Source organism: Physella acuta, unplaced genomic scaffold, assembly GCF_028476545.2.
Source record: "Physella acuta isolate Inbredline_101_S28 unplaced genomic scaffold, ASM2847654v3 ptg001283l, whole genome shotgun sequence".
NCBI lineage: Eukaryota > Metazoa > Mollusca > Gastropoda > Physidae > Physella > Physella acuta.
In genome coordinates, this window is record NW_026732798.1 from 649,124 (window position 1) to 663,836 (window position 14,713).

The window sequence follows — 14,713 nt, forward strand, 5'->3', positions numbered from 1 at the left end:
AACACTAACACAAAACAAACACAAACGAAAATTAAAACACAAAAACAAACGCAAAGACAAACCCAACCACAATCACAAAGAAAACACAAACACTTACGCAAACAAAAAAGCAAACGAAAACAAATCCAAACGCAAACACAAACACAAACCCAACCACAACCAAACAAAAACAAAACACACCAAAAAAAACACAAGCACAACCACAAACACAAAGAAAAAACAAACGCAAAGAAAAAAGCAAAAACACAAACGCAAAGAAAATAAACCGGGAGTGATCTCCCCTAAACTTTCTCGAATATTCTTATAAAAAACAACAGGGGATGGGAACTCGGGCTATAGACATGATTTTTAATTCATTTTAAAGACTTAAAGTTTTAAAAATAGAATAAAATCTCGTAGACAAAATAATTGCACACCAATTGAACGCCAAATAAAAAAGTGCATAATAGTGCGCAATATTATTAGTACTTTAAAAAATTTCATTAGGTTTTTGAGAAATCGGAAGTAGCGTAAATTACTACTTCCGTTCAACGGAAATTACTCAAAATTTGAGAGAAGGTAGAGAATTAGATCTTTTACTTACGTGTGAAATTTCATTTATCTATCTGAAATAGTACTCAAGTTATAGGCTTTTGAAAAATTCAAAGTAGAAAAAGTACCACTTCCGGTTATCGGAAATCGCTCAAAAGTTGATACGGATCTACGATTTCGATAAAATACTTATATATGAAATTTCATCAACCTAGCTGTAACGGTACTCAAGTTATCGTGTTTACACACGGACACACACACACACAGACACACAGACATACGGACAGAATTGCAAAGCCCAGTTTTTCAGAATGGATTACGCATAAAACCTCTTAATTTTGATAAATCTGGATTGATAATTTTTGCCCGATTAAAATAAGTCCTCTGTACTTCGGATGTGATGAAGGACTGAGGTGTAATACGGTGAAAATTGTTAAAATTTCAAGTGATTTTTGTGCACGATTACAATACTTTCTCTATACTTCGTATATACGAGAAAGTAAAAAGCAAACGAAAACAAACCCAAACCCAAATCCAAGACTAATATTTTGATGAGCTTTAAAAATAAAATAAAATAATTATTAATATTTGTGCATGGAACTGAAGAGCCGCATCTTGACATCAAAAGAGCCGCATGCGGCTCGCGAACCGCAGGTTGCCGACCCCTGTCCTAGTCCACTGCAGAGTTTTGTTTTCTTTTGTTTAATGCGCTGAGATAAAAACAACAACAGTCATCCTCACGTGCTAGCTAAACACAACAGAGATTTGTTTGTGTAATCTTTCTTTACATCAACAAATAACACAACTGTTAATAGCCAGGCAAATGTTAAAATAACAAGCAGTGGACCTGTGAACATTGACCAAGTCAGAAAGTTGGTTAACTGTATCCAACGAGTCAGTTTAACAAAGGGAGGCGAGTGTGAAGAAATATGAAAACTATTGTCATCATCTTGGTTTTATTTGTTGCTGTCTCGACCACTGAATTAAAGCGTAAGTCGTACCTAATTTTGCAATATATCTTCACATAGCACATATTACATTAACAAATTCAAATCTTTTTAGTTAATTATATCGTTTGCAATACTGATTAAGTTAAATATTAACCCCTCGTTTAACCGATGTTGAACATCTGGTGTAGGAAGCGATGCATAGCTTGTGTAGATATCTATTGTTTATAGATTTTGTTCTGATTTTATAATTCTTAAAGGGTAAGAAAGGTTGGAATTTCAAGCAACGACATCGCTAAACGAGTGTTCGATAATAAAGTTTATATTGAGTGCACGCCAATATACGTAGCCTACCGTTGTGAAGCAAGTTCTGGTAATTTCCGCTCATCACCGCATTCGAAAAGCTCTGTTTATCATCGATAAAAACGTGTGGAGAAAGTATTCCTAAATTATTTTTCATTTCAAATCAATTTCATTTGACAGTGTTATGTAACTTTAACTTTTCACCTTTTTTAGGCTCATTAGGGCTTTGTATAATTAATTTCCATCCACATGCCTATATACCTGATAGTTTAATTACATTTCTCCAAAGCTCCATCGTTTGTTACACAACTACGCACATATTTTACACTGCTGTGCGCATGTAGGTCGATTAGCGGGGTCGAAGGGAACATTGCCACAAAGAATAATTTACTCAGCGAGGCTGACAGTAGATTTGTATGCATAGACTTAGAACGTAAAGGGAGCTAACACAGGCCATTTCATCAAGGGAGGCGAACCAGTAGAAACATGAACATTCTAGTCATCAGTTTTGCGTTTTTTGTTGCCGTTTCGTCCAGTGAAATAAAAAGTAAGTCTGGCAAACACACTACGGAACTGTGGATTGTAAACATATTTTTTTAAAAACTTTGTGTTAATGCTACGCTGCGGATGATTTGTAATGTATTTTTTTATTGCTCTTGTGGATTGAATTTTACATAATTTGTCAGGAAATTCGATAAGTCTAAAATTGCCAGATAATTATCGCCAACAGCAGCGTAAATCTGGTGTCTCACATATTGATGAATTCACCAGACTGCGTATTAATATGTCACAAAAAAAACCAAGTTCAAATGGATTCATTTGCATTGCAATGAGTTTTGTTTTCTATGAGATGCAAACACAGAACTTGACAAGAACCAGTTTTAATATAAATAATAGCGACATTATATTCTTGATGTAAGAGACTTAATGAAAATGGTAGCTGAAGTGAGGATTAAGGAATTAGTAAAAGTAAAAGTAAGAGTTGAATTGGGTGAAGTTTAAATGTTTGACACACTTCCAGTAATTCAATTTTGTATGACTGCCAAAAATTTTATTAACGAATTCTTTAGGCCTGGCCAAACATTTTCTTTAAATGTTAAACCATTTGCTTCTAATACAGTTAGTCATTGGTTTAAAATTTTAACATAATTTAACTCATCTTTTTCACAGAAAAGAAATGGGACAATTTAAAAGGTAAGATGTGTTTACTCGTTACATCTATAGCTATGTTGAAAAATAAGCAAACAAAAAATCAGCCTTTAAATTTGTGACATTTGAGCATAGAGTTAATATCAGCTGCAAATTTTTCACAATATTATTTAAGATTAAGAAAACAATTAAACATTTTGATATAGATAAAAATCAATGCTAATCATCAGATTAACAAAACAGTTTAGTGAAGAATTGTTTTCTTCAGTGACGTGGGGGCTGAACCCATTCAATTCACAATATTTGAAGAAATATTATTTTTTCTTTAGTGACGTGGGGATTGAACCCATTCAATTCACAATATTTGAAGAAATGTTTTTTTCTTCAGTGACGTGGGGAATGAACCCATTCAATTCACAATATTTGAAGAAATATTATTTTTTTCTATAGTGACGTGGGGAATGAACCCATTCAATTCACAATATTTGAAGAAATATTATTTTTTTCTATAGTGACGTGGGGAATGAACCCATTCAATTCACAATATTTGAAGAAATATTTTTTTCTATAGTGACGTGGGGGAATGAACCAATTCAATTCACAATATTTGAAGAAATATTATTTTTTTCTATAGTGACGTGGGGGAATGAACCCATTCAATTCACAATATTTGAAGAAATATTATTTTTTTCTATAGTGACGTGGGGGAATGAACCCATTCAATTCACAATATTTGAAGAAATATTATTTTTTTCTATAGTGACGTGGGGAATGAACCCATTCAATTCACAATATTTGAAGAAATATTATTTTTTTCTATAGTGACGTGGGGGAATGAACCCATTCAATTCACAATATTTGAAGAAATATTTTTTTCTATAGTGACGTGGGGAATGAACCCATTCAATTCACAATATTTGAAGAAATATTATTTTTTTCTTCAGTGACGTGGGGAATGAACCCATTCAATTCACAATATTTGAAGAAATATTATTTTTTTCTATAGTGACGTGGGTAATGAACCCATTCAATTCACAATATTTGAAGAAATATTATTTTTTTCTATAGTGACGTGGGGAATGAACCCATTCAATTCACAATATTTGAAGAAATATTATTTTTTTCTATAGTGACGTGGGGGAATGAACCCATTCAATTCACAATATTTGAAGAAATATTATTTTTTTCTATAGTGACGTGGGGAATGAACCCATTCAATTCACAATATTTGAAGAAATATTATTTTTTTCTTCAGTGACGTGGGGAATGAACCCATTCAATTCACAATATTTGAAGAAATATTATTTTTTTCTATAGTGACGTGGGGAATGAACCCACTCAATTCACAATATTTGAAGAAATATTATTTTTTTCTTCAGTGACGTGGGGAATGAACCCATTCAATTCACAATATTTGAAGAAATATTATTTTTTTCTTCAGTAACGTGGGGAATGAACCCATTCAATTCACAATATTTGAAGAAATATTATTTTTTTCTTCAGTAACGTGGGGAATGAACCCATTCAATTCACAATATTTGAAGAAATATTATTTTTTTCTTCAGTAACGTGGGGAATGAACCCATTCAATTCACAATATTTGAAGAAATATTTTTTTTTCTTCAGTGACGTGGGGAATGAACCCATTCAATTCACAATATTTCGCCGGGATGCCAAGAACAGCTGCTGCTGCAGAGAGGCAAGGATTCCACAAGATCAGTGATTGTAACAGTAAGTTACGTAATGTTTGATTGATGTAACAATAAGTTACTGATGTTTGAATGATGTAACAGTAAGTTACGTAATGTTTGATTGATGTGACAGTAAGTTACCTGATGTTTGAATGTTGTAACAGTAAGTTACATGATGTTTTAATGATGTAACAATAAGTTACCTGATGTTTGAATGTTGTAACAGTAAGTTACCTGATGTTTGAATGACGTGACAGTAAGTTACCTGATGTTTGAATGACGTGACAGTAAGTTACCTGATGTTTTAATGATGTAACAGTAAGTTACCTGATGTTTTAATGATGTGACAGTAAGTTACCTGATGTTTGAAAAATGTGACAGTAGGTTACCTGATGTTTGAATGACGTGACAGTAAGTTACGTAATGTTTGAATGATGTGACAGTAAGTTACCTGATGTTTGAATCATGTGACAGTAAGTTACCTGATGTTTTAATGATGTGACAGTAAGTTACCTGATGTTTGAATGATGTGACAGTAAGTTACGTATTGTTTGAATGATGTGACAGTAAGTTGCCAGATATTTGAAGAATGTGATGATAAATCAACTGGTGTGGCAGTTACTCACCAGATATTTAATTAATTTGACAGTAATTGACCTATGTTTGATTAGCGCGCAATTACATTACCGTTAACTGAATAATGTGACAGTAAGTTACCTGTTGTTTGACTGAGAGGACCGTAAGTAGAATAAATTATGGGTAAAATGTTTTGAGAAGGCTTTCGTCAAGCTAAACTCTTACTGTAATGAATATCTTGTTATTCCGCTATTTCGCTAGCCATTGCTTGACACGCTATGAGCTTATCAACCTTAGCTCGCTGTTCATAAAACAAAACAATTCTAGAAATAGAAAATGTGTGTCTTACGATATGGACACATACTGCTTCAGTTTACAAATTTACCCACACATAAATTTTTATCAACAAGTCATTTTCATCTAAGACTGTAGGTCGCACAAAAACCCACCTGCGGTCAACATGAAAACCACTACATGAATCCTAGCATTAATGAGACAAGACGACGACAATTCTAAAGATGGCAGGAAACTATTCGTTAATTTTTTTCTAAAACCACATTAAATTATTTTCTCTATTTCGGTCTTGTCTTTTAACACGGTCTGTTCTTTGAACACTAGCACTGTAAATCTGTTGAGTATCAGACTATGGCTGCCTGGTGTGGGCAGTGTCAATGTCTTGTCTTAGGTTGTCAGGCATTACAATGTCGTGATGTCGTAAATTGTGGTAAATTGTTCAGACCACAAGTCGTGATGTCGTAAACTATCTTTGTCCACGTATACGTTTTACTGTAACACTACGAATCTTTTGTTGTTTTTTCTCTCCACAAAGAGAGGATCGATTTTTTGTTTTGTTTTTAGTTGCAACTGAATGGCGGTTTTGTTTTGTATTTGGTTATCGACCTCCCGTTTATTTGTATTGCCTGAGGCTCTCTTGTAATTATCTATACTCTCTCTAAACGTGTCCTCTTTAGTTTGGAAAAACACAGTGCCGAATTAATTAATTACAATCTATTCACGTGCCCAAACAGGGAAGGCAACTGATAATTAGTATGCTGAATTTACTAATGGCGCTAGAATTATAATTAGTAATCTGATATTGAGCCCTAATGAGAATTCCGTGGGTCGCCTCGTCGCAATCACGTTACAAACACGATTGTGTAGTTGCTAGTGCTGGTGGATGGATGTCAAGCAAGATAAGGTTCTACTCTCTACCACAACATACCAGTGTCGCTAAACTGGCACAAGCATGAGGGGCCATAAGTCTGGAGCAACCCTTAAAAATGGACTTGACTCACTTAACTTTGCTGAGAAAAATCTGGAAATAGGCTTTAAAACATACATGCAACACGTGTAGTACTTTAAGATTAAAGTCATTGATTCGTAAGGAAAAAAAAATCTTTTTTTTTTTTTTGTTAGTCATTTTTTTTTACAATTTGGAATAACAATATGTGTACAAAATTGACATCTCAACGCTAGAACTAGAATAGGTATGTATAAATGGAGCATTACAGAACAGTACATCTGTATGTGTACCAATAAAACATAACTGAAAAGAATAAGACAGCTCGGAACAATACAGGGTTTCTTTCAGTTTCAGGCATCTTCCCGCGGCCGACGCTTCACCTCCCCACTCTACCCCCTGGAGAAAAATATTTTTTAATTAGTTATGTAGAAAATATATACCCGTTTCCTCTCCGTCCCTAGTCCCCATGCCCCTCCCCCCCTTTGAAGTTTTAGTCCACCCTGTAAGTCTCAAGTGTCCTCAGAAAAAATGTCTGGAAGATACTCTGGTGATGCCAGACTGAATCCTAAACCCCTGACCATACCTGCGTTAACTTACCTTGTCATTATTCGCTGTTAACAACATCATGTTAGCTATTGAACAATAGATTTTATAATATATATGTCGTTTTAATAGAACAGTATAGAACAGGGGTCGGCAACCTTTTGAAGCGGAAGAGCCAAAAGTTACAATTTTCAAAATGTCCCTGGTTTTAAAGAGCCGCTAACATTTTTTTTAATTTCAAATATTTAATTTTTTTATTAAGATTATTAGTATTTGTTCAAGGAGCTGGAGAGCCGCATCTTGATATCAAAAGAGCCGCTTGCGGCTCGCGAGCTGCAGGTTGCCGACCTCTGGTATAGAAGGATCATTCTCATTTATAGAATACAATTTTCAGTAACATCATTTTGCTACAACTTTCTAAGCAGAGATCGAACTGGTCAAGCCTGTATAACGTATTGATCTGATCTCTTCCTTCAACAGCCACCGCCAAATGGAGAGGACAAAGGTACGTGCTCAACAACGACTACTCTGTGGTGCTCTTGTATGACGTCATGGGATACATCGCAGGAATACAGACGACGGTAATGTCAACAGTGCTAGACAGTTTTTACTTTATAGAGAAAGTCTTGTAATCGTGCAAAAAAAATCGAGATTGTTGCAAATCTCGACGTTTTAGGGCTCCCTGAGTCGGAAAAACATAGTTTTGCAATCTTGTCCGTATGTCTGTGTGTATGTGTGTCTGTGTGTGTGTGTGTGCGTGCGTGTGTGTGTGTGTGTGTAAACACGATAACTTTAGTACAATTACAGCTAGGTTGATGAAATTTCATATTTAATTAAGTATTATGTCAAAATCGTAGATCCGATCCGTTTCAACTTTTGAGCGATTTCTACTTTGAAAATTTCAAATTTCTATTTTGAAATTTGAGTACTATTTCAGATAGATAAATAAAATTTCACATGTCAGTAAAAGTTCTAATTCTCTGCCCTCTCTTAAAATTTTAAGTAATTTCCGTCGACCGGAAGTAGTTTTTTACGCTATTTCCGATATCTCAAAAAAAAAAAAACGCATGTGAATTTGTAAAGTACTAATAATTTCCCCGCACTATTCTATTCTATTATAAAAAGTTTAAGCAATTAAAAATGGATTAAAAATATTGTCTATGTCCCGAGTTGCCATCCCCCGTAGTGTTATATTAGTATATTCAAGAAAGTTTAGGGGAGATCACTCCCGGTTTATTTAACACGTAATAGTTTCTCACAATGACAAAATATTCTGCTCTGTTAACTTTATCCCTATGACGTATTTCGACAGTTTTTGATTGCAAGTATCAAGAGGCTATTAGATGTCTGTCATGGTTTTAATTTATGCCACCCCCACCCCTTAAATAATTAGTTGGTTTTGTTCTTAATGTTTTACTGAAAACTAATTAAATTAGTTCATCTTGATCTAATTTGAAGATTAGTGTCAAGACATTAATGAACAACGTCTTTGAATCTCAATTACTAGTTAAAATTGTCTAAAATTACATTAACATAAAAATCAACCTGTAATTTGAGCTTGGAGATTAAAATATTTTTATTGTAATTAGCTTTTAATTTTAGATATAAAATGGTCCATGCAGCAAATCGATTTTACAATTGTAACAATATGCAGACATTCAGTGGCATAGGCAGGGGGGTTAGGGGGGGTCATAACCCCCCCCCCCCCATAGACCCCTCGTTATATATATATAAGGTATCAAAAGTCTGAGGGGGGTGCAAATCGAAAGCTTGTCCCCGGGTAAAAATTGGACCCCCCCCCCCTTGAGACGATCCTGGCTACGCCACTGCAGACATTTATTAGGGAATATTCGGTTCCACCTCCATGTTTTGGTTGAAATCTTTTTATCTAAAGCTATCTCTATGTTGTTTCGTTTAAAGCTGCTAAATTATCTAATGCTATCGCTGTTTTGTGTCGTTTAAATTTAATAAATTATCCATTTCGCGGTGTAGCTGTCCATGTGTCACGCACGTTGTTGTGATTAAAGTTTTAATTAAACACTCCGTAATGAGCTAACGCCAGACTAGATGATTGTTTCACTGAGAGGAAAAAATGGGATGGGACTAGATCAATGTTTCACAGAGAGAAAAAAATGCCATTGGAATGAAATCGTTCACAAAGGTTGTGTGTGGGTTAGCTGGGCCATCAATCAAATGTGTCGGGGGCCAGGATTGGTGTAGTGTTGGCCATTAAATCAGACAGACTGGTTACGTAATGATGGGGGGGGGGTGATTGTGAGTTTAGTTAAATCAACAGGATACGGTGAATATGTGGATTTTGTTTACATCATAGGGGTCGGCGTGGTCGAGTCGGTTAAGCTCATGGTTGCTAAACCGAAAAGTCTCGAGTTCGAACCCTCGGGAACGATAAGGCTCGTTAGCTGGGGACAGCCACTCTTCTAGGAGCGACAACTCCAAAATCAAATAACTGCTGCCTTATAGTTTGTTCTTGGTTGGACAAAGGCTATCCAAAAAGAAAAGCAGGCTGAAATCGGAGTCAATGGCCTCAATGGCGCATAACCAGTTGACACGTATCCTTAATTGTGATGGAGGCGTGGTCGAGTCGAGTCGAGTCGGCAAAAAGCACATGGTTAATAAATTCGAAAAAAGTCTCGAGTTTAAACCCTCTGGTAGATATGGCTCCATCCCTTCCAACACTGAAATTAAGAACGAAGAAGTAAAAGTTTACATCATTGCAAAGTTCAGTCGCTATGTGGATCTTTTAGCTGGTGGAATAAATTGTGGGTTTTGTTGATAGCATGTGAGAAGAAGAGCGTGATTTGATGGATAGTGTGTTGGTTGATAGCCTAGTGTGTTGGATGGTAACTAGCATATTCTGTCGTTAGTTAGAGTTTAAATTACTTTTAGTGATAATTTAAGTAAGTTTGGTATGTTTACTCCCGTATGGCGTATATTTTCGTGTATACATTGGTTGAAAACGAAAAAAAAACGATTAGAATACAGCTAGTCAACGGGTAAACGTTGTGGACTTATTATTGTATCAGTGCCCCATTTTAATTCTTTCAAAACTATCTACAAATTAGAATATTATTGAAACTGTCCTGTCACCTCAACTACCGTGAAAACTAAACTTAATCCGGAATGTTAGTAGAACGTTGTCTTTGCAGGTTCCTAAGGGCGGTAACTATCCTTCCAGCCTGATCAGACCACCTTTTGTTGATGATGGGGATCGGTGGGCGATATCAGCCTACTTTGTCGACCCTGGTAAGTCATAACTCAGAGGATTTGTCAGTAATATCACAACTCCTATGATATGTCAGTAATGTCATAACCCCAAGGATATGTCAATAATGTCACAACCCTTAGGATATGTCAGTAATGTCGCAACAGAGAGGATTTGTCAGTAATGTCACTACTCCTAGGATAAGTCAGTAATGTCACAACTCCTAGGATATGTCAGTAATATTACAACCCCTAGGATAAGTCAGTAATGTCGCAACATATTGGATTGTCAGTAAGGCCGTCAGTAATGCCACACTTCATAAGATTATTCAGTTATGACACAACCCATAGAATTTGTCACTAATGTCACAACCCCTGTGATATGTCATTTATGACACAACCCAAAAAAATTTCACTAATGTCAAAACCCAAAGAATTTACATCTTGGCCACAGGTTCATGGCATGTGTTAGTAGCTTCATGACCAATAAGATATGCCAGTCGAGTCCCAATAGGGCTGGTAAGTAGGTCACCAACCAGTTCTATGGATCATGCAGGTTTTATTGAGCCGTAAAACTGGTTGGTGGCCTACTTACCAGCCCTATTAAAACTCCGCAAAAACATCAAGGCTATGTTAGTAGATCCTTTCCTTTGTGATGTTATCAAAAACCTATACTTTTTTCTGCGTCCCTGACCTTCCCCGTGATAATAAAAAAAAAACTTTTCTCCCCTCCCCAGCAACCATCTGTACAACAGGCCGCACCCAGGCGATGTTTGACCAACAGGGAACGGGCACTAACTTGTACTTCCAGAACAGCACCGTGCCTGAACACAGCGTCCTGATACCACACAAACAGGCGGACATAGGGAGCACCAGATGGACTGAGGGAAGGTGCTTTATATCTATGGGTCAGTTCTTAAAAAGGAAATTTTAAAAAAAATCTTTTTAAAAAATCATATATAAAAGTAAAAACACGTTTTTGAAGTATGTTCTTCTTCCGTCTTAATTATAATATTGGTCGGGATTCCCTCCAACACAATTAAGTATTACGTGTCAAAATTTACGCGCCATGTGGTCCGTTGACCATAGCCTTTGTCCTTTCAAGAATAAAGTACCAGTACTTTTGATTTTAGAGTTGTCTCTCCTAGAAGGGTTGCAGTGCTCAGTGATCTAGCCTCCTCATCTGCTCGGGGGTTCGAACTCGGGACTTTTCGGTTAAACAACCTTGAACTGTACTGGCCAGAGCCCTTGAAGTATCTAATACAGAGGCGTAGCGACCTTTCCCGGAACCTGAGGACAAACTTTCAATTAGCCCCCCCCCCCCCATATATTTTTTATATTTATAATGCAAAACTGCAGCTAAGATGAGCTTTTAATTTTTTTTTCAACCCATTTTGGCGTCCCTAGGGTCGGCTTCCGGGGACATATGTACCCCCCCCCCCTTCCCCCCCCATCTTCGCTACGCTTCTGATCTAATACAACGCATTGTTTTTCAATCAACTGTTTAAATGTGCTATAGCTGACTACAAGCTACCATGCTGTGCGTCTGTTTACAGGAAAACACTACTGGTACAATATGAACGTAGGCATGAACTGCGACAATATCTTCCCCGCCTTCCTGCTCTACAACGGAGGGGAGCTCACAGCTTTTGGATGGGCTTTGATCGCCGACCTTAGATCCCCGCGGTACGAGCACCCAAGGTCGCAGTTGTATGGGGTAAGACATATGTGTTGGTATGTTATCAGAAAATATAGAACCACATACGTTTCGGGTAAGACACATTAGTTGGTGTGTTATCAGAAAATATAGAACTACATACGTTTCGGGTAAGACACATTTGTTGGTGTGTTATCAGAAAATATAGAACTACATACGTTTCGGGTAAGTCACATTTGTTGGTGTGTTATCAGAAAATATAGAACTACATATGTTTCGGCGTTTCGGGTAAACACATGTGTTGATGTGTTGTCAGAAAATATAGAACTACATACGTTACCGCGTTTTGGGTAAGACTAGTCACTTTGTTATGTTAGAGACAAATATAGACCTAAAGACGTTTCGGGTAAGACTAGCTTCAGATGTGGAGTATTTTAGCAGTAAAAATACGACTATAGGCATTTCGGCGATTCGGGTAAGTCTAGCTATAGATGTGGTGTATGTTAGCAGTAATATAGAACGGCATTGTACTGGAGTGAGGTTAATAGTTTTAGGGACATGTGAAAACTTGATTTCGTTACCTTTCTAAACACATAGGACCTAAATAAATTAAACATTTAGTTGAAATAGGCGCCACTATCGAACACATAACACTGTATCACATTACGTTTTGAACCAGGCCCTGCTGTAATAATCAAAGGGCGTTATATGTAACAAAATCAAAGTTTGTAATCGAAATATTTCAAAGAAAAAATATAATACTAATTAGTGATGTTTCAGAGATTTCCATTGAAGTTAAAATAATCCATGCCGTGTGCCTGGTCCTAATGGTGCACTGACCCCTCACATAATTCGTTAGACGTAAACTTAAACATAAATTTCATTTGTAAACTTGAACAAAGCAAAAAAATCTATGAAACATTTTATCAAACACTTCTATAATTTTGATCCTAAACACTTTTGTAACCGTAACCCAAAACTCGCATCTACCCTTGACCCTAAACACTTCTGTAACCTTGATCTCAACACGCTTTTATACCTTGACCCAAAACTCGTATGTAACCTTGACCCTAAACACTTAAGTTTCCTTGACCTTAAATACTTGAACCTTGACCCGCCGGGCACCTCTATGTTTACTAAAAACTTTATATTTGTCTGCAGCTCTTCATCAAGGATGTTCCCACCTGTCTGTACAATGCAGGTACTCTGTCTACCATGCACATTTACCTATCAGGTAGCTCTGCCATGTGCTAGCCGACGGGAAGAAATAATGAAGCAAGGAATTTATGGCATTATCTTCTGACAAATCTGTCATAAATAACATTATTTTCTGAAAATGAGTTATTAATACCATTATTTTCTTTCAAATGTTTTATAAATGTCTTTATTGGGATACACATTTATTTAAAGATCGTGGCTTTGAAAAAAAAATGTCAGCATGTATTCTACGATTTCAACGTTTGTATATAGAAAAATTCAACGACAAATTTCATTTTTTTTAATTATAAGGAATCCTAAATCAATTACTTTCAACATAAATGGAGCTTCCGTTAAAAAACAAAGCTCACGCTTCAAAAGAGGGTTGGGAGGGTCGATTGTTTTTTTCATATATACAACTACTATGCATTTTATATTTATAAGTAACTGAATAAGGAAAATGCTGAACAACGTAATTTGTGTTAGAATTTTTTTAAGGATTATTTTCAATTGGAGATAATTAGGCAGAGATTCTTTTAGGCATATCTCTAAGGTGCTAACCCCCCCCCCCCCCTGCTCGCCGGAGAACGTCGCCCCCCCCCCCCCCCACCAAGCAGAAAATAATTTTCTAAAAGAAACCCTGGTAGATATCTAGTAACTTCTCTTATAAGAGTTGAGATAGAAAGTTGAGAAGTGAATAGGTTGGAACAGCGATACTTTTGACAGTCCAAGTGTATCACCAGCACATGTTTATGCTATATTAAAAAAAATCACTAGAAGTGTAGCAACAGTTTGTTTAGTTGGTGACTCAAGAGGTGAGGTGGGGGTAGATAACATGTCCTATGAGGTGCAGCAGACCAGATTTATTTACTTTAAATTAATCTCTCTCCAGCACCGTAATGAATTTCCCAAACTACTTAAAGCATCTTGATTTTTTTAAGCCAGAGAGAAACATGCGGCTAATTAACTTACTGGGTTATCATATCCAGGAATTTTTTTTTTTATTTTGTCACTGTATTTTATACCAGTGAGAAACGCATTTTCCCCGACACGTTGTTTTTAAAAAGTCTGATTTACATCAAAAACGTGTAACTGGAGGGGGGGGGGGGGGTGTTGATGTGGTGATAGAGCGGGATAGCACTTAATCTTGGATTTACCAGCCAAATCTCCATTGAAAAACAAATTAAACGGGTTTTAGTCTAGACTAGTGTGGGTCTAACTAAATGATCAAACTTCAATGTGGCAAGTCTTCTAAGTTCATCGGCAAGCTGAAAAAATTCCTCACGCAGCTTTTTACTTCCTCTCTCTTTATTAATCAATGTTAATGGCCAATGCCAAAATCCTAGCACACAGTTATCTTTCAAGAAAACAAAATATAATGACGTAATGAATGATTGTTTAATCAAATATTTTTTGATAGCAGCAATTGTTCAGCGTGTAAAAATGCAGATTATGCATTATCCTTTCCAATTCTAACATGGTATTTTAACGGTAAAAGAATCTAGTAAGGGAAATAACTGTATAATATTTTACTTTTTTTTAACCGATAAGGGTATTAAATTTTGTTAATTACGGTATTACATCTAGGTTTTTACATGCATGAGGTATCACAACACTTTAAATGAGTAATTTTTATTACAGTGTGCATTACAAA

General features: G+C 36.1%; 1 protein-coding gene across 2 annotated transcripts; it reads left to right on the forward strand.

Annotated features, from left to right (window-relative positions):
• Positions 1 to 1,358: 1,358 nt before the first annotated feature.
• On the forward strand, positions 1,359 to 13,623 carry LOC131957982 (uncharacterized). 2 transcript variants are annotated; one of them, XM_059322859.1, is made up of 8 exons: positions 1,359 to 1,521; positions 2,952 to 2,975; positions 4,557 to 4,661; positions 7,464 to 7,564; positions 10,151 to 10,247; positions 10,943 to 11,113; positions 11,762 to 11,922; positions 13,024 to 13,623. In XM_059322859.1, exons 1-8 carry the CDS (start codon positions 1,461 to 1,463, stop codon positions 13,114 to 13,116), a joined length of 813 nt encoding a protein of 270 aa, XP_059178842.1. In that variant the 5' UTR covers positions 1,359 to 1,460; the 3' UTR covers positions 13,117 to 13,623. The 2 variants fall into 2 exon arrangements, with proteins under 2 accessions (XP_059178842.1, XP_059178843.1); XM_059322860.1 differs by lacking the exon at positions 1,359 to 1,521 and adding an exon at positions 2,175 to 2,328.
• Positions 13,624 to 14,713: the final 1,090 nt, after the last annotated feature.

Coding starts and splice junctions, on each gene's coding strand:
- LOC131957982 (XM_059322859.1), top strand. CDS start 1,461: ATGAAAACTATTGTCATCATCTTGGTTTTATTTGTTGCTGTCTCGACC. Junction 1,522..2,951: donor CTCGACCACTGAATTAAAGC/GTAAGTCGTACC, acceptor TCTTTTTCACAG/AAAAGAAATGGGACAATTTA. Junction 10,248..10,942: donor AGCCTACTTTGTCGACCCTG/GTAAGTCATAAC, acceptor TCCCCTCCCCAG/CAACCATCTGTACAACAGGC.